We start from the raw sequence: 19,841 nt of genomic DNA on the forward strand, positions 1-19,841 counted from the left end.
AGCTGGGTGTGTTCCAGGATGAAAATGACAGCCCTCTAAGCCAATGAGTGTAGCTGGGTGTGTTCCAGTGAAGGAGAAGGAACAGCTCTGGGGGTGGGCAGTAGAAGGAAGGAGTTCATGACTTCTGACTGAGGTCAGTGTTTGCATGTGGGGAGATGAGTGGTGGGTCCTGAGGCTGAAGGGAAGAGAGGGCCAAGGGAAGAACTGGAATGCGTGCTTGGTGTTCTGTAAGGAAGCCAGCAGATGTCAGAGGAAGGCAGTAACGGGACTCACTCTCTGGGCAACTGCTACTTGTGGGATTCATTGGAGAGGAAGCTCAGGTGGCACATTAGCTGAGTTTCTTTTGCTTGTTCAACATGTATTTATCTGGTACTCACCTTTAGTCAGTGGTAAGCTTTTCCATACAGTCTAGTCAGGAACTCATACAACATGCATAGCTAGGGTAGGAAGGAGCAGAAAGGCTGCGGTGGGTGTGCCATCTCACAAGATGGAGCTTACCAACTGCCTGGAAGAGAGACCCGAGGAAAGACCAGTTTTAGGGGAAGGAATATGTGCACATTTGTGCATGTTCAGATGGTTCCAGGCAGCTGGCAAACTCGGCCATCTCGGTGGTAAAATGTGCAGTTTAGTAAATCCTTAGTAATTCTTAAACGTGGGCTTGAGAGAACTCCACAAACATAGTCCCCAGCCCACAACCAACCTGAAAGCACCACAGGCCTCTAATAGATGTATGCATCTGAAAATAGGTTTTATCGTATAAGTGACTGCCAGACTTAACGTGGTAATTCTGCGTAGAGTAGGGCAGAACCAGCCAACACCCAACCCGTCTTTCTAGCTTGCAGTCTTTTTCTCGTTACCTTTGCAGAAAGATCTTTATTAAACCAGATGGGGTGGATCATGGGAGCATCTGTCCTGAGTTTTGGTGGCCAATTCCTCTACTAGTCAGTCGTGCATAAGCATGCAGCTGCCTGCTGTGCTGGGGACACAGATAGATGCCGTCCCCCAATGGCTGTTCGGTCCAGACTTAATTCTGAGCAGAGACAACTGAGTTCATTGATATTTTGTGATAAGAGGCTCAGAGAAGAACTGAAAGTCATTTAATGGCTTGTCTTGACAGAAGACTTGTACGGAGACACAAACAGATTTGAGCAAGGGCGTTGCAGTTGAAATGTGTGACATTAGTATTCATTGTCCTGTTTGTGTCCCTTTTTTTTTTTTTTTCTTTTAAGGTAGGCAATGTTGTTCTTTGGGCTGAGTTAAATGCTGCTCAGCATAAGAAGCTCGGTGTGGAACTGAGCCTGCAGACTGTGACTAATTGACACACACTGGTCTAATGAGAAGACAGAATATCTCTAATCAGCAACAGAGCAAACACTCATAAAAGCTCTCTTCCCTCCTAGGACTTCCTTTGCTGGGCATCTGGCTGGCATTCTAGTTGGTCTGATGTACACACATGGGCCTCTGAAGAAAATCATGGACACGTGTGCAGGTACAGAACAAAGCACCTTTGGCCGGGCAGCAGGTGGAAGCTCATCTTCCCACTAATATGCACTTAAGCAGCCCCAGGGTTCCTTGCAGTTTATTTTAGAAACATTCTATCATAAGTGGTTATTAGCCCAGAAGTTTGGAATATAAGAAGAACAACCCACAAACCACAAGGAACTCAAGAAGAAGGAAAACCAAAATGTGGACATTTCATTCCTTCTTAAAAGGGAACCAAATACCCATGGAAGGAGTTGCAGAGATTAACTATGGAGCAGAGACTGAAGGAAGGGCAAGCCAGCCTAAATATAGCTATCTCCTGAGAGGCTCTGACAGTACCTGACTAATACAGATGTAGAGGCTCACAGCCATCCATTGAACTGAGTACAGGGTCCTCAATGATGGAGTTAGAGAAAGGACCTATGGAACTGAGGGGTTTTCAGCCCCTTAGGACAAACAACAATATGAACTAACTAGTACCCTCAGAGCTCCCAGAGTCTCAAGAACCAACCAAGGACTGCACATGGAGGGGTCTGATTGTTCTGGCAGCATGTGTATAGTAGAGGATTGCAAAATCAATCATCAATAGGAGGAGAGGTCCTTGGCCCTGTGAAGGTTCTGTGCCCCAGTGTAGGGGAATGCCACGGCCAATAAGTGGGAGAGGGTGGGGTGGCAGGCATGGGGAGTGGGGAGGCAACAGGGGTTTGTTTTTGTTGTTTTTGTTTGTTTCTTTGTTTTTTGGAGGGGAAACTGTAAAAGGAGAAATTTACATGTAAATAAAGAAAATATCTAATGAAAATTAAAAAAACAAAACAAAAAAGAAAAGAAGCGTCCTATCATATTCAGATTTCTCTTTAAACCAAGAGATAACAAGACAGCTAACATGTATCTCGCATTGCTCCACAAATGAGAATGGAACCCAGTTTCTCTTCTGAGGTACTTTTTTAATTAGATATTTTCTTTATTTACATGTCGTATGATTTTTCTTTTCCCAGATTCCCCTCCCAGAACAAACAAACAAACAAACAAAAACAACAAGAACAAACCTCTGTTGGCTTTCCCCTCCCCATGCTTGCCGCTCCACCCTCTCCCACTTATTGGCCCTGGCATTCCCCTACACTGGGGCACAGAACCTTCACAGGGCCAAGGGCCTCTCCTCCCGTTGATGATTGCTTTTGCAATCCTCTACTATACACATGCTGCCAGAATAATCAGTCCCACCATGTGTACTCCTTGTTGGTGGTTGAGTCCCTAGGAGCTCTGAGGGTACTAGTTAGTTCATATTGTTGTTCGTCCTAGGGGGCTGCAAACCCCTCAGCTCCATTGGTCCTTTCTCTAACTTCTTCACTGGGGACCCTGCACTCAGTTCAATGTATGGCTGTGAGCCTCTACATCTGTATTAGTCGGGTACTGTCAGAACCTCTCAGGAGATAGCTATATCAGGCTGGCTTGTCCTTTCTTCAGTCTCTACTCCATATTTAGTCTTCTGAAGTATTCTGAAGGAGCAAATACTGGTATAGACTTACACCCTCAGTCCTATTGTGTTCACAGAAAACCGCAGTTTTCCTCAAAGCCTTACTTGACAATAGCATATTTGCCTATAATTCCTTGAATTAATAGTCTGCCTGGCAAGGTTACAGAAAGAAACCAAGCCTAGATTGGAGTAGAGGGCCAGTAATTTGAAAAGTACTGAATGACCACCAGGCCCTTGGTGGGCAAGGTATTCTATTCACAAGAGGCCAAGCAATGCCATTAATCTCTTGAGATATGGTCCATGCTTTTTATTTTCCTTGGCCTTTTTTCTTTGTTCTCTCCCCCTCTAAACTGATGTTCAATGAAATTGTTTTATTTAGTAGTGAATGCATTCAGACTCTTTAATATAGAATACTGTACTGATTTTGACTTGTAAGGCAACTATTGTGCAAACTCTTGTTTTCTAGACCATGTGCATTCTAATACTTCATGTTTTATTCATGGGAAATCTTCGGAGACTATTTTACCTTTTCTTGAACCATAAATAATTTGTTTTCACAGTTTTTGCCGGTGACTGTTGTTCTTGAGAACCATATAATACTCGTGGCATTTGAAGGCTTTCTGGGTACTGCTCTGCAGCCTTTATTAAGAGGCAGGTTGTGTTCCCTGCGGGGTGGTTCTTACAGGCTGGGCTGCATCTACATAGATTCCCATTTCCACACATTTCCCTGTTACCGTAGCCTGTGTGTGTGAGCTCAAGGAGGCAACAGGCACCGCCTTTGCTAACAGTGCCCACGCTATCCCATTCTGTTCTCCGCACAGTGTGACAGTGCCTCCTCCATAATGAATACTGATAAAGGGGGAGGTTCATTGTCTTGATCCATTTTTCTGCGCTTTTACATGTAGTGGTTCTTGAAACTCTCTGTGGACAAACTACAAAATTTAGACACATGGTTGGTTTAATTTTCAAAAGTGACTTTTTCCCCACAATTATAACATTTAACATTTCTATTATATTATAATTAATCATTATTTATTATTATTATTATTATTATTATTATTGCCTCAGGACAATAGCTGTTTTCTGTGCAGATGTTTTTACATGAAACTTGTTTTTTTTTAAGTGACACAAAAGAAAATTAAGTTTGAAAAACAGCCTGCAAATTGTTGTCTGGTGAAAGCAGAGAAAGGCTGTATAGTGAGCCTAGAATTAAAGTAACCCAGGAACTTATAGAAAATGACCAAGAATGTGGAGCCTGCTGTCTTATGCTTCTGAAAAGAAGTGGGTCGCTCTGACAGTATGCCCCCTGGGCCTCTCTGTCTGGTTTACCTATGTCAGAGAATGTCCCTTAGGATGAGTAGGGATGTGGTCCTCTTAGTCCGCTTGTTAGCACAAAGCTTTTTCCCACCATAGCATCTCTGGTTTTACAATGGCTTCAGAGCCCAAGCCTAGTGCCCTGCAAAGCTGAAAGCACCCAGGACCTTTAAGGAACCTTGGCACATGTAAATTAGGGTTTTAACACCCTGCTTCATCCTCACCCCACCCCCTCCGCACATGTGCACGTGCGCATGCACACGCACACACTGTTTCCTAAAGGGTTGGCTCTCAACAAATGAAGTTTATTTTACCAGTTGTTTAAAAATCATTTGAAGTGACCCTGGGCTTTCTCATGAAGAACTACACGACTGTTGGAAGATTAGCTGTTAAAACTTGATGACCTCTGTTTAAATGTTGTTTTCCTTCATGTTTAGGCATTTTTATCTCCAATGCTGAGCCTTCAGGACAGCAGCACCACTTTAATAATGGAGGTAAGTTCCTTCAACTCATGCCGTTTAGTACATTTTCACTGCTTTTAAAAACTCCACATTTAAGAGCATGGAGCTGCTTTAAGACAGCATCCATTTTGGATGTGGAATAGCTCCCGTGGCACACAACTGCACCTTGACTCTTCCTGGAAGCAGAATGGGGTGTTGGTAAACCAGGGTGCATCAGATGGGTTGTTCAGGAAGATGAAGGAAGACCGTAACTCCGGCATGGTCCAGTAGTCTGCTTGGTGTAAGGCCGCTTGTGTACAGTAAGGTACATATCACCCCCAAGTCACCCAAGAGTACCCCTGGCAGAGTGTGAGGATTCGTCACAGTGATACAGATCCCCCCAGTTATCCCATCCCCACATTCAGGAAAGCTCCAGCTTGCCCTGCTATGCCAAGATGGGCTTTAATAGAACTCAACTTAAAGACTAGAATATAGTTTTCAGGATTTCTCTACAAAAAAGATGGAAAGGACTTCCTGTCCACACCTAAGATGTTGTTTTCAGCTACAACCTGTCTACGGCAGCCCGGGAGAATGCATCCGCTTTAAAGAAAAAGTTTATCTAGTTGACAGCTTTGAATTCAAGAACACGGTCCTGGCTTCAGCCCAGTTCTGCTGATGCTCCTCTTTGACAGAAGTGTCCTGCAGCAGCACATGGCATCTCACTGGCCAGAGACAGGAACAAGTGTGATTTCATGTGTGTGTGTGTTTGTGTATGTTTTGTAAATCCAATAGGATTGAATGGCAAGCTACACCCTCTGCAGAGGTCCAGTCTCCACCCAGCTCAGTCAGATTAGACATGTAGCCTCTGCATACCGATTACCTCTGTAACTGAAGACTCAGCTTCTTTGTGAAAGGAGATCATGGGTATTTTGGATGGTTGGGTGGATGGTTCATTAACAGGCGCTGGGTATCATAATGCCATAGGCTGAATGTGTCTCCCTTTAGCTGTTTATGTTGAAATCCTAGCCCCTACCCTGACAGTACTTAGATGTGGGTCCTTCAGTATGAAATCAAATCACCGCAAGGCAATGCCCCTCTTCTTTGCCACATTAGAAGGACTCGAGAAAACTCCCTTGACACTTGTTCTTTGAGTATGCAGTTGGAGGCAGTCAGTAGCCTGGAAGAGAATGCTTAGCAGAACGGACGCTGATACCTTAACGTGGACGACTGCAGCATGTTGGAACCAAACTTTTGGCTACTTTATTGGGCTCTTTTATCTTTATCACCCTTCTTCAGCCCTGTCCCTTCCAACCCCAACACTAGGTAGGAGAGAAAGAAGGTTAGAGGGGAAGGGGGCACTGATCACAGTAGGCTACTTGCTGCTGAGGAGGAGCGTCAAGTCAGGACATCCAGTTTCTTCTTCTCTGTGGTCAAGACCACTAGACAGACTGCTAAGGCAGTAGCTAGCGGCAGCAGCAGCAGCGGGAGTAGCAGCTAAGCCCCTCTGAAGAATTCAGAACTCCCCAGATTTCCAAATAGAAACGATCTTCAGCTGACAAAATCACTCCCCTGCCAGAGCACGAGATGAATCACAGTTAGCTGTGGAAGCAGCCCCATACCCAAGACCTGGGATTAAAACACAAACATAATCACATAAGATTTCTGTGGTTTTAAAGAAATCAAAATTCTCACCACAACATGTGTTCTCATTGTACACTGTATAGTCATACCAGTTAACAATGGCCATAGATTAGATTTGAGGCTGGAAGCCTTTTGTAGGAAATACCAAGTAGCTAATATTTTAGGCTTTATTGGCTTCATTTTAGCCTTTCATTTGGCTCTGTTCTAACTAGCCAGCCTTTTCTTATATCATAAGAGAGGCATTGTTTTATGAAAGGAAACCATGTGTTGGATTCAGACAATGGGTGGTAGTTTTGTCTTGTTTTGATTCTTGTCTTACTTAGGTTCATGTAACAGGTACAAAGAATTGTTGTTAATCCATATCTGGTGGTTGATCTTGACTGTCGGTCTGACTCAATTGAGATCGGTCTAAAAGATCAGTAAAGGGCATATCTAGGCATGCCTGTGAGGTCATTTCCTTCCTCAGTTAACTGAAGGGGCACAGCCTTCTTTGAATGTGGATGATAACATCCAGGGAGCTAAAGACCGCTTGAAATAAAAGAGGAAAAGGAATGAAGCTCACCAGGGTTGGCTTTCTCCCACCCTCTCCCTCCCTTTCTCTCCCCCCCTCCACCACTTGTGCATCTTGGCCTCCATGAAGTGAGCATTTCAGCTCCTCTGAAATGCTCCTTCTTCGTGACAGTGGCTCTACCTTCTCACGGGCCCACAGCAATGGGAACAGGCACACACTGAAACCATGAGTTACAGTAACACCCCCGACCTTTTAAGGTGCTCTCCTCTCGGGTGTTTGCCACAGTGATGAAAAGCTAACACTCCACATGTGCATGTAGTGTATAAATATATGCACACATACATGCATGCATGCATACATACATAATTATTTTGGGTTTATTTTCCCATACAATGTTAATTAAGTCACAGACTGTTTTATTCAGCAGCACCCTGTGAAAGTCACATTGCAGAGAGTGCTGTTATAGACCCTCTAAGAGAAAAAAAAAATCCCAGCAGTTCTTCTCTTAGAGTATGTAGTGGAGGGGTAAATATAGATGTGGATATATAGGATGGGTATATAGGTATGGACATTTATAGGTGGGTATATAGAATTGGGTATATTTGAGATGAAACAAAAGAGACCCTAAGGCTAATTAGATGAAGATGAAAGCTGAGCCGTGGTGTGATGTAGGTGGGTAGCTAATAATGCTAGTGTTTTAGCACTACCCCTGCTGGTCAGGTTCCACCTCCCACTCTCCTGGAAGACGTGTGCACTCTGGGAGTCTGCTCTACTTTGAGCTTCTCGCTGTACCACTCAGCCTGGAAAGTGCCCTTACTTCCTTTTCCTAAACCTTCACCATCCAGTAGGACCTCTTATATAACGGCCAAAGCTCATTTCACACGTTTTCCCCACTCTGCTAGTAGATTTCCACAGAGAGCTCACCCATCCCCTTCTGGGCCTTTCAAGCAGAGGTCCTGACAGCAGTATTTGCATGCAGGCAGGTGCCAGTGCTCTGGGGAGGAGGGAGAGCTGCTGTCCATGAGGCTGCACAGAGGAAGAGAGGAGTGCTGGGTCTTGACAGGTGACTAGAAGTTAAGAAAAGGGGTCACAGAGAGGACTTCCTGTGAAGAGGAAGCAGAATCAGAAATGGCCTGTTGGGGATTGTCCAGGGGGGTGCTGGGAAGGTCCTAAAGAATTAAATCCATAGTGTGATAGTCTTAGAAGTAATCGGGCTCAGTATTCCCCATAGTCCTCAAGCCTTGGCTCACAACTGTCCATCCTGGCTTACACTGAGTGTGAGTCCCCTGAATAGCCTCAAATTCACCCAGATAATGAGGTCAGAAGGGGAGGGCTAGGATCAACACCCTACACACACACACACCACACAGTGGCATATACCTGTAAGCCCCAAGGAGTCATAAACTATTAGATCCTAGGGCCTTGTTGACCAGCCTAGCCTAGACTAGCCAGCCAGCTTAGCAACCCCCAGAACACTGGTCCAAAACACTGCACTTAGAGGAGGGATGACCACTGAAGTTTTCTGCTGGCCCTCTCATACACACACAGTTGATTCTATACTCTGTGTACATGTGTGTGTGCCTTTTTCTGGGTGAAGGGGCTAACACTACCAACCACAGGTGTGTACAGACATGGCTTTCGGTGGTCTTACCTGACAGCTGGAAGACAGAGCTTCGGAAGGCTAGCTGGTTTGGACACATCATTTATACAGATAGCTAAGGGAATGGTAGGGACAAGATGCAAGTCTGTGATTCATTGCCCTGCTTTTCTGTAGTGTGGGGATGTGAGGGCTGCACTTTGACAACTGAACTTTAGGAAATAAATTCTCTCTCTCCCTCCCTCCCTCTCTCCCTCTCTCCCTCCCTCCCTCTCTCCCTCTCTCCCTCTCTCCCTTCCTGTCTCCCTCCCTCTCTCTCACCCTCTCCCTCTCCCTCATCCCCACAGTTCCCACAATTACTTACATTTTTGAAGCCAGAGAAGGAAACCCCTCCACTGCCCCCTTCCCCTTTCCTCTGTCAGAGACATTGGCACAGACTGGAGAATTGAAGGCAGAAATCCAAGCTCCTTTTTAACCTTCCTTTTTGATGTCCTGTGAGATTAACATATTTATATTCTTTCCTGTGGAGTGATTGGATTTCTTCAAAGACAGCACTACAGAGGGCCCAGGTGGCCAGGCTAATGGTCATCTAGGCAACTTTGATGCGAGCAAATGTATCTCCTGCAAGTAGGGATTTATTCTTAGCATGACCACCTTCACCTGGGAAACTCCTTAGAGGTCAAAGAAACTAACGAATGTTTTTAAAGCTGTTACCAATTTTTCTAATCTGTGTCATTTTCCTTGATCTCTTTGGTATGACATCCTGGAATGTGTATAAGGACCAGATGGAACAGTTAACAAAGTAGTGATAACCAGAAAAGCTTTTTGGGTTTTTTGTTTTGTTTTTTTATTACAGGGCCAATGTATATAACTTAAAAAGTACCCATCACAAGATATAATTTAAACTTACTTATTCTTAGCACTGGTTGTTAGATTCCTCTGTCCTTGGGCCTTTAGAAGAACAGTTGTTGAACATGTTGTTTCTCAAGGACCCATTACCAGATTAGATATGGTCTTGCTGCTAGCACTCCAGTCTCCCCCACTTAAAGCACCGAGTTTTTCTTCCTTCTTTGTCCCCAGATTTTGTCTTTCAAGTATCAAGTTAAGATTTTATAATGTTCATAGTGGTCAGAACTGTCAACTTTATTTCATTAAAGCATCCCTGGGTTGTAAGAATCTGCAGGCACATGTAGTATTTGGAAGCAGGAATACTGAAGAGCTTCGAGTCATCTGAGTTTTGCCAGTTATGAAAACTTCTCTTTTAGTCTTGGACATAGAGGGCAGGGAGATGGGGAAAATGGAGACAAGGCTCAACTAAAACTAAGTACATATAAAAATGTTATAAAGAAGCCTTTGTATCATAATTAAAAGCTAAGTTAAATGTTTGTCTAGAAAGTCATACATAATCAAAGAATTTTTATAAATAATAATAAGTTCAAAAATAAATTTCAAAATAGCTTGTTCCAGATTTCTGAATGTGGAATTTCACTCAACCAAGTTCTGTGCTTTTCTGTAGTTTTACTAAACACATGCATGCTCTGCGCAGGATGCCCTGGAGGTCGGGATGGAATTATTTTTGCAAAAGCATTCCGTGTTTCTCTGCTGTCTGTTTAGTGTGTAAAGCATTATTTAATGACCATGATATCTTTTGTTCTGTTGAGTAACCATTTTTTTTAAAGCGATATTAATTGGAAGTACGTGTCTGCTAGTTACAGTCAGAGCAATTGGCTCATCCGTCTCAGTCTTGTTATTAGTTGCTGAAATAGAGTACTCAGCGTGGGCACTCTGGTAAGCGTATGAAGCACTGCATGTACATATTGGCTCCGTTTGGATGGAGCCACAAAACAGTAAAGCATTCTCAGCTGCTTTCCAGCACTGTCCCCACTCAAGTCAGGACCTCACGGGAAATACTCCAGCGGTCAACAGCTGTACGGTGATAAACATAATCCACCAAGCCCATTCTGGTCTATTCTCCAACACTTTTAGCTGTCTTCTAAGTTATTGTTTCTTTTCCTCATTAGCATGTAAGATCTTATTTATGTCCAGACCTGTGTAGGACACTGTGGCTGCAAAGTGACGGGATCATAATTGCCCACTCTTATGGGAGATTTCTCTATGTGCCATCTCCTCTAGATTAGAAGATTATTACTACACTCAAAATAGTGACATGAATTATGGGCCCGTCTTTGCATTTACAAAGCCAGTATTCTGAAACAAAAGACAAGTCCATTACTAGGGTCTATAACCTTTTGATTATTCCCACAGTCCCCTACAGATATCAGAATCGCTATGCAGACAGCAGACCAGTGATCCATGACACAACTTACAGGAACTATGATATCTACACAGCAGGTCTGAGCGAGGAAGAGCAGCTGGAACAAGCATTAAGAGCCAGCATCTGGGACCAAGGTAAGAGCCTTGTACCCTTTAGTTATTTTAAAACCAGCCTCATGCCAAGGTGGTCTGAAAAAGGACTATTTGTGGCAAATTAAGCTTTGAATACTTTATAAAAAAGGTATATAGGTGAAAACTCTGCAGATTGTGATCTCAAAGAAGGGGATGTGATGCTGTTGGCCCACAGCTTAAGCTTCCAAGGTGCCAGACTGGATACACTGTTAACTGTTCTTTTTATAGGCCCACTGTGCTCTGTGCCTTAACATTGAAGCCAGGAAACTTTAAAAAACAAAACAAACAAACTTAAGGACTTGAGAAAAGTTAACTTTGGAATTCATGAATGGAAAGTAGGCAAAAAGTCTTGGCTGTGGATATCCGCACAGGTTTCCCTGGGGATCAAACGGACTCAGGTTTGAATCCTACTGAATCCATCCCTCCAGGGACAAAGCCTATGGTTTTGTAGTCTTAACACACTTTCTGGAAGATTCTTTTACAAATTATTATCTAAGAAGCAGTATTCTTACATTGCTTTCTCTGCTCTGGGTTTGGCGTATGAAGTTGGATATAGACATTTTAATTATCGTCCTGGTGTAAGTTACTAAGAAGCAGCATTTATACAGACATTATTATAAGCATACGTCACTGTCCAGGTACAGAGTGAACGCAAAGTTGAAGATGGGCTTCGCCTTGGAAAACGTCCCTGTCTCTGATTGTGTATACACCTAGTTGATATCACCTCCTCTAGGAGTCGTCGTTACATCAGGGGTCTGCCTCAAAAGTTGCACAATATCGTATAAAGTGTTCTATGCTGCATACTGCACGGCACAAGTAACCATAATTTCAAGTATCCAGGAGTGGCTCAGTGGGTGCGAGAGGAATGGGGAGTGTCCTAAGACCTTCACAGACATGGAAACATTGGGGTTTCAGAAACTGTAGAATTTGTAGAGATGTCAAAGACATTCTAGAAAGCTGTGCTGAATAGTGTTGTGAACAGAGAAGTAAGGGGTATGTCTACACCAGCCCTCGCTTTTGAACTGAGCATGGAGAGAGGGAAGACTTCTGAGAGGCTGGGGCAGAAGCCCTGCTGTAATGCTACTGTGGTGGCCGATCTCAGTGGTCAGCCCAAGTAGCTTTGAAGGCTTCATGGTGCCTTCATGCCTAGGAAGCCTTAAACATCCCCTTGGACTGAACGAACAAGAAGCAGGTTGAACCCCAGTGTTCCTGTCTTTCTCTTTCCTAACCTTGAACACAGTATGTTAGGCCACCTCATCCCCCTGCTATCCTTTCCCTGTCTGGGGCTGTAGCGCCTCAACTGTAAGTTGGGATAAGCACACCCTCCCTCCAGTTGTCAGGTGTCTGGTCACAGCCCTGAGAACGGAACTGACACCAGTGCAGGTGGGAGTAGGATTACCTGTGGCGAGGGGCTGGGGGATTAGAACGCAGGGAAGGGGGGTGACCTGAACTGAGTTTTGTGAATCTGGCTGCAGCTTTCTGCAAACAGGAGCTGAGAACTGACCAGGTACCTGATGGCATTTTGTGGCGAGAACACACAAAGTCTAATAGTGTAGCCGTTGGACTGAAGGAGGGAAGGTCTAGTAGCAGTAGTCTGCATAGAGATGGAGACAAGGTTGAGCAGACAGCCGAGCTGAAATAGTGTGTTGTGACCGACTGGAGTAATGAGCACCAGAGTTGTGAGCCATGATGCATAGGTAATCTACTGCTGTATAGCAGGTCACTGTGAAACTGGTGATGGAAGGTGATGGACATTCTTGCTTATTGGAACCTGGGTCACCGGGGCCAGGTTGCCTGACTTTTGGCTGGCAGGCTGCAGTGGTTATGCAAAGCATCAATGCCGGGAGCTTGTGTGAGACTGCTCATCCCTTGGCCGCTTAGAACAACAGACAAGAAGAGGCCCAGGGCAAGACAGACCCTTCAGAAACAGGCTCCTGGTGACCTGTTTCACCTAGCAAGATCCCACCTCCCAGTAGCTCAGTCAGTTAAGAGCTCATCCAGCTGGGGAGAAAGCCTTCCACACAATAACTGATATCAGATCTAAACTATAGCAGGCATCTCTCAAAAAGAGAGAGCAGCTTCCTTCAATAAGCGTCTTCTATATCATTCAGAGACAAGTGTGTGGAGCAGTGGTCCTCAACCTTCCTAAGGCTGTTGCCCTTTAATACAGTTCCTCGTGGTGTGGTGACCCCCAACCATAAAATTATTTTTGTTGCTACTTCATAGCTGTAATAGTGTTTCTCTAGAGTTATAATGTAAATATCGGTGTTTTCTTATGGTCTTGGGCTACCCCTGCCAAAGGGTCATTTGACGCCCCTCCGCAAGGGGTCAAGACCCACTGGTCGAGAACCACTTCTTTAGCTGGAAGCATCTTAAGATGCACCTACCATTTCAGAGTGCTTTTAGAGACTTGAACGTAACTGCAGAGCAAAGCTTTGGCATTTTCTGGATCAGAAAAGGAAGCTAGAGCCAGACTTTAAGAATGTTTGGAAATCTCTATTAATTGTTAAGCCAATATAAATATAAATAGTATTTAACAGAAAATAAGCAAAAAATATGTAATTATTTAGTAATGGACGGAAAATCAGATATGTACACCATTAGAAGTGCCACTCTGTATTTTTTAAGATTTTGTTTTTGTCTTTATTTGTGTGGGTGATTTGCTTGCATGTATGTCTGTGTGCCACATGCAAGCAGTGTTCCCTGAGGTCACAAGATTTCAGATTCTCTGAGACTGGAGTTATAGTAGATGGTTGTGAGCCACCTGGACTCAAACCAGGGTACGAGTAGCCAGTGGTCTTAATGACTAAGCCATCTCCCTCCCTTGAGGCAGAATCTCACATAGCCCAGGCTGGCCTTGAGCTCACTGTGTAGCCACGTATGACCTTGAACTCCTAATCCTTCTCCATCAAAGGGATGTGCAACCGTAGCTGACCAAGTTTCATCCAGTTGTCTGAAAAAACAGCTGTGATAGCAACTTGGAAAGGAAACCCTGTGCCGGACAGCCAGTGAGATAACTCATTTTCCTTCTATCCCTCAGCTAAGTATATTTTCTTATGATTCATCCTCTCACTTGTGAAACATTTCAGAGAAAGTAACATAACTTTATTTTTAAAAGTGTGTTGTTGCCTTTCCCTCCAGACACTGTTAAGGCTGGCCGGGTGAGGAGACTCTGGGATTATTCTGAGGCCATGCATATCTTTTCCTGCATCTGTGTAGACGGGTCATGTGGTTAGGTGGCTCTGCCCTACACTTTGAGAGCACAAGCTTTGCAGTGTGCCTCCCAGCATGAGACTTCCCCAGTCACCCACAAGTATGTTTTCTGATCTTAAAGCCCGTTCCTCTTTCCATTCACAGAAAATCACTGCAGCACCTGGCATTTGCCATTGGTCCTTCAGAGGGTCCATCTAGAACCGAGACCCCCATGACTTTGTTTGCCATCTGTTACAGTGAGCATGTTCCAGAACCATGACACCAGTGAAATAAATACATTGCTAGAAGGTTGCACATTGAGAATGAAGTTGCTTGGGAGGGATTTTGGGATATGAGAGTGAACATACTATGTACTCATTCCTACACTAATTGAATGAAATATAAAAATTAAATATTTAAAAAAGAAATTGTAGCCGGGCGGTGTTGGCGCACGCCTTTAATCCCAGCACTTGGGAGGCAGAGGCAGGTGGATTTCTGAGTTCGAGGCCAGCCTGGTCTACAGAGTGAGTTCCAGGACAGCCAAGGCTACACAGAGAAACCCTGTCTTGAAAAAAAAAAAAAAAAAAGAAATTGTAAACAGTAATATAGATAAATGCTTATTGGTTTTAGATACCATCTTTTCTAAAGAGAGGAGCAATGGAAACAATAGAGAACAGTAGATATTCACATAAAACATTCGACAGGGAATGCCAGTAACATGTAAAGAAGAACTCATATAACAGTAATTGTCATTGATCCATACTAATAAAAAAGAAAGCAATTTAGACATATAAAACTAATGTGCATCCGGTACTAATGTGCTCTGTATTAGCTAAGTTATGCTTCTAAATCTCACCCAGTTTAATGGTGGGTGTGTCATTGTTTCTTTTTTCTTTTTTTTAAATAAATTAATTTTTATTTGGGAAAACATACAGTAGTTGATACTAACTAAAAACAACTTTAGCAATAACAATAAGTAAATATTTATTGTTGAAATGAAATAAATCTTTTTAGTAGATATTTTCTTTATTTATATTTCAAATATTATTCCCCTTACTGGTTTCCCCTCCAAAAACCCCCTATCTATCCCCCCTCCCTCTGCTCACCAACCCACCCTCTCCCACTTCCCTGTCCTGACATTCCCCTACACTGGGACATCAAGCCTTCTTAGCACCAAGGGCCTAGCCTCTCATTGATGAATGACAAGGCCATCCTCTGCTACATATACAGCTGGAGCCATGGGACCCTCCATGTGTTCATAGCAGCCTTATTTATAATGGCCAGAAGCTGGAAACAACCCAGATGTCCCTCAACAGAGGAATGGATACAGAAAATGTAGTACATTTACAATATGGAGTACTACTCAGCAATTAAAAATAATAAATTCATGAAATTCTTAGGAAAATGGATGGAACTAGAAAATAGCATCCTGAGTGAGGTAACCTAGTCACAAAAGAACACACATGGCATGCACTCACTGATAAGTGTCATAGTTTCTACAGACTGCTGACGAAGGTGTCTGTCTCCTGACTTCTGGAAAGCTCATGGGAAAGCATCAAGCAAGAGGCTTGTGCTCAGTTATTTCAAAAAGAGAGTCAGTCTTCCTGAAGCGGTAAGAGTTCAGTATTTGTGCATCTACTTTATTTCATAATTAATATATCATAAACTTGAGTGGACTGAGATTTATATAGTAATCTGAATGAAGACTAAATAATTTATAGTTTTGTTGTAGCATGGGGACATTATATACATGTTAAAGGCAACATTATTGAAAAGTTTAGTGGTAATGGTATGATTATGATGTTATTAAATTAGTCAAGTAGGGTATAAAATCCTCTGTATCATATGATCAGCATTTTATATAATAAAAGAAAAACAAGAATGAAAAAAGTAAAAAAAAATCATTTTAAAAGCCCTTTCAGAATCACTTTATCATTGCTTTATTAAGATAAAAAGAATATCTTAATAAAACATGGTCAAGTATTTTGAGAACAAAATTGGAGTTACTCTAAGCACTCTAAAAAGCAGAAGTTTTGCTAGTATCTGTCACTACTGTGCAGGAAGTCTTTTTAGATCACTTTTCTTGAAATTAGTTCCATACGCTATTTAAAACATTCACTGAAAGTAAAATTCTGTGGTCAAGCAAGTTTGGAGAGAATGAATTTAATAAATTAGTCCCCTTGGAGCAGAATTAATTAAAATCATTAGTAACCCACAGCCATGGTGGCCGCCTATGGGATTGCAGCTCCCAGGATTCCCAGTCTCATGGGAGGATGGACTTTGTGGGTGAGCATATTTGGGCCAGGAAGAAGGCAGATGGGAGCTTTGTCTTGGCTGAGATCTGCACATATCGTGTTACGTTACCCCCTAATGCTGCTGTGTGTGTCTCTCAAGAACAGAGGGCATCTGCTAACTTACACATAACCCCCTTACCACCTCCCCCATTGTCACATCCAAGAAAATGAGCAATTCCCCAACATCTAATACATAATCCAACCCAAAACCCACTAGTTTTCTTTCAAAAATATTTTTACAGCTTATTTTTCTTTTTATTCATGTGTGCATGCGCAAGCGTGCGTGCGTACGTGCGTGCGTGCATGCGTGCGTGCGTGCGTGCGTATGTGTGTGTGTGTGTGTGTGTGTGTGTGTACCAGTCAGAAGGCACTTGTGGGAGTAGCCTCTGTCCTTCCATCCTAAGTTCAGTGATGGAATGCATGTCATCACTTTGATTGACAGGCACATTATACACTGAGCCATTTCACCAGCCCTGAGGCCAGTTGTTAAGGTCTCCGTTGTGGTATTTGATTATTATATATATAATATATATATACATATATATATGTATACATACATATATATATGTATATTATATATAGGTTGGTTTGTTTGTTTGTTTGTTTGTTTGAAGCAGGGTTTCTCTGTGTAGCCCTGGCTGTCCTGGAAGTCACTCTGTAGACCAGGCTGGCCTCAGATTATTTATTGTATGAAAAGTACCACCTGGTTTGTTTGTTTGTTTTCCTTCTCCCCCTCCCCCCCAGGCTGTTATTAGGGTCTCTGTTACTGTGGTAAAACACCGTGTACAGAAGCAACTTGGGGAGAGTCGAGTTTGTCCATCAGCTCTTTGTTTCAACCCACAGGAAGTCAGGGCAGGAACCTGGAGGTGGGAACTGAAGCAGAGGCCATGGGGTGAAAATGTAACTTTTTATTCACTTGATGTAATTGTTGTCTCTGAGGCTTACTGCCTGTCTGCTAACCTACGCCTTGTCCTAGAAGCCCCTAGCCTCCACACAATCCTCTCCAGGCCTAGAATGCTTTCAGCCTCTGAGACTTACTGCTGAGTTCGTTCACCCTTTCTAGTGTTCTGACCTCTGTCTGGTTCAAGTCAGCTGTTCTGGTGCAAACTCCTCTCCAAGCTGACTGATTCAGTTTGGCTTCTCTCTCCACCTCTGAATCGCTCATACCTACTTTAGTCATTTTTTCTAATCTTCTGGCTCCTTCTCATTTTCTGCCATGTTCTGTCTTCCCGCGTTTAACTCGTTCTCTCTTTCTGCAACCTGTATCTCTATAACTGCCCCAGTAAAACTGCCCCCTCCTCCCTCTCTCCCCTCCCTCCTTTCCCCCCTCCCTCCCTCTTCTCTTTCTCTCTCCCTCTCTGCTGTTTCCTCTTGTGTTGTCTCTCTTTCCTCCCTGTTCTCATGAGAGTTGGCCATATCCTATTCTGTGAAATCTTTCTCTAATTCATCACTTTGTTGGCCACTCAGTTGGACATCACTTTCAAACATGAGTCTTTCATTCTACAAACTAACATTACCTTCATTGTTTGGGATTAAAGGTGTGTGCTAAGGGCATGTCTGTATTCCAGCCAGAGGAGCCATGTTGCAGGATTAAAATCCCTTTATAGTGGAGGAGTACTGCTCACTGGCTTGCTCCACCTACTTTCTTATAGAACCCAGGATCAGCAGCCCAAAGGGCTACCACATCAATCATCAATCAAGAAAGCAGTCCACACGCTTTCCCATAGGCCAATCTGCTGGGACTATTTTCTTAATTGAGGTTCTCTCTTTGTAAATAACTCTAACTTATATCAAGTTGACATAAAACCAGCCAGCACAATTATCCCTGCATCAACTTTACACACACACACGCACACACACACACACACACACACACATACTGTTCAGCTAGAACCTTTTCTTTCTCATCTATCCCTGGGATGGCATGTTAATATTAACATCACTGTATACAATACTCTTTTCAAAAAGTCTCATGGTCTTTACAAATTCAAACCATTTAAAAGTTCAGCCTCTTTAAAACATTCAAAGTATCTTTCAGAGTTTCTCTAAAATATTCGGAGACTCTAAAAGTATCCAAAGCCTCTATAAAATTCCTACTTCTCTCAAGTATGGACTCCTATGAAATGAAAAGTAGGTTATACCATTCCTTCCTCCACGGGAAAAACCAGGCACGGTCTGGGATCCATCCACTCACCATCCTCGGGTCTCCAAAGGGTTCTACTTCTCCAGCTCTGCCATTGCTGCAGGCGACAGCTTGTCTAGGAGAATCAGGCTGGCTCCGGGCCTCAGGTGCCACTGCCCTTTGTGGTTGCCCCATGATACTGGCATCTCTAAAATGCTGGGTACCCACTGCAGATGGGCTTCACCTTCCCCAGTAGTGTCTCCTGGGTTCTCTTGCGAGAACTCAGTCCCTACCACATGGTACCATGCGTCAAGGCAGGAACCTGGGGACAGAAACTTAAGCCGAGGCCAGGGCAGAGCGCTGCTTCCTGGCTTGCTTCCGTCAGCTTGCTGCTTTTTTTTTTTTAAATCGGTATTCTAGGGTGGCACCACCTACAGTGAACTGATCCCTCCGATGTTGATAATCAATCAAGAAGTGCCCTTAAGGGTTGGCCAGCCCTGGGTATATTAGTTGAGGTTCTTTCTTACCAAATGAATATAGCGTGTATCAAGTTGGCATAAGTCTAACCAGCACAGGCACCGGTCCCATTAAACTATAAGAAGTCTACATTTTATCTGGTTGTTTCTTCCTAGTGCACTGATGCATCTCTCTGTTCTCCGTCCCTAAATATTACCAACCACATTAGGAACTCATCAGACTTCCGGCCAACCAGTGTTAGCACAAAGATAACACAGCTACTGTTGTGTCGCTCACAGTGGTCATGAGGTGTTAGATACACACCTTCAAGCAGTCTCTTCTTCATTTGCTCCTAAGGTGACAGGGATGCTTCCTCTGGTTCCTCTTTGGTGAGACCAGTGGAAGGCCCTTAGGAGTGCCTGAAAGCGAGTGTGTCTGTGCCAGTGGTTCTGTGATCTCTTGCTCGCCCAGTCTTCAGCTTCACCCTTACTCTTCTTGGGGTTCTCTCTGAGTTCTTCCCCGGCAGCGGAATCTGAGGTGGGAAGCAAGTTCCCACATAGGCTTAGGGTTTGGTGGTTTAACTCCTCAGCTCTTGTCTGAACCCAGGGAAAGTTACTGTCTAGGTCGTCTGTCTAGCCTTTGTGTTTGTTGTAGGGGCAGGCCTGGCATTCTGTGTGCTGCTCAGCATTCCATGTAGGGTCTCCTCCTCCAGGGTCTGAGCCAACCATTCCTTAGGGACTTAATTTAGAAGCTTCTTATTTGTTATATTTATTTTTACTTTTTGACTGAAGATACTTTAGAAGCAGTAGTTCCAAAGGCTGTATGCATATTTATTTCTCTAGGTTTCATGGGTTGTTACCATAAGGAATGTTTGTTTAATAGTTGTGATTTGTTTTTGTTTTAGTTTTTTTT

At 43.5% G+C, this 19,841-nt stretch overlaps 1 protein-coding gene across 5 annotated transcripts in view; it reads left to right on the forward strand.

The window, feature by feature from the left end:
- The window catches only part of Rhbdd1 (rhomboid domain containing 1), a 111,549-nt gene that overhangs the window by 48,975 nt on the left and 42,733 nt on the right, over positions 1 to 19,841 (forward strand). For all 5 annotated transcript variants that reach the window (XM_031368167.1, XM_031368165.1, XM_031368164.1 and 2 more), the window contains 3 exons: positions 1,401 to 1,489; positions 4,708 to 4,764; positions 10,725 to 10,868. In XM_031368167.1, coding sequence (XP_031224027.1) covers positions 1,401 to 1,489; positions 4,708 to 4,764; positions 10,725 to 10,868 — 290 coding nt within the window. The remainder of the gene's footprint in view (positions 1 to 1,400; positions 1,490 to 4,707; positions 4,765 to 10,724; positions 10,869 to 19,841) is intronic.

This window comes from Mastomys coucha, unplaced genomic scaffold (genome assembly GCF_008632895.1).
Source record: "Mastomys coucha isolate ucsf_1 unplaced genomic scaffold, UCSF_Mcou_1 pScaffold14, whole genome shotgun sequence".
Taxonomy (NCBI): Eukaryota; Metazoa; Chordata; class Mammalia; order Rodentia; family Muridae; genus Mastomys; species Mastomys coucha.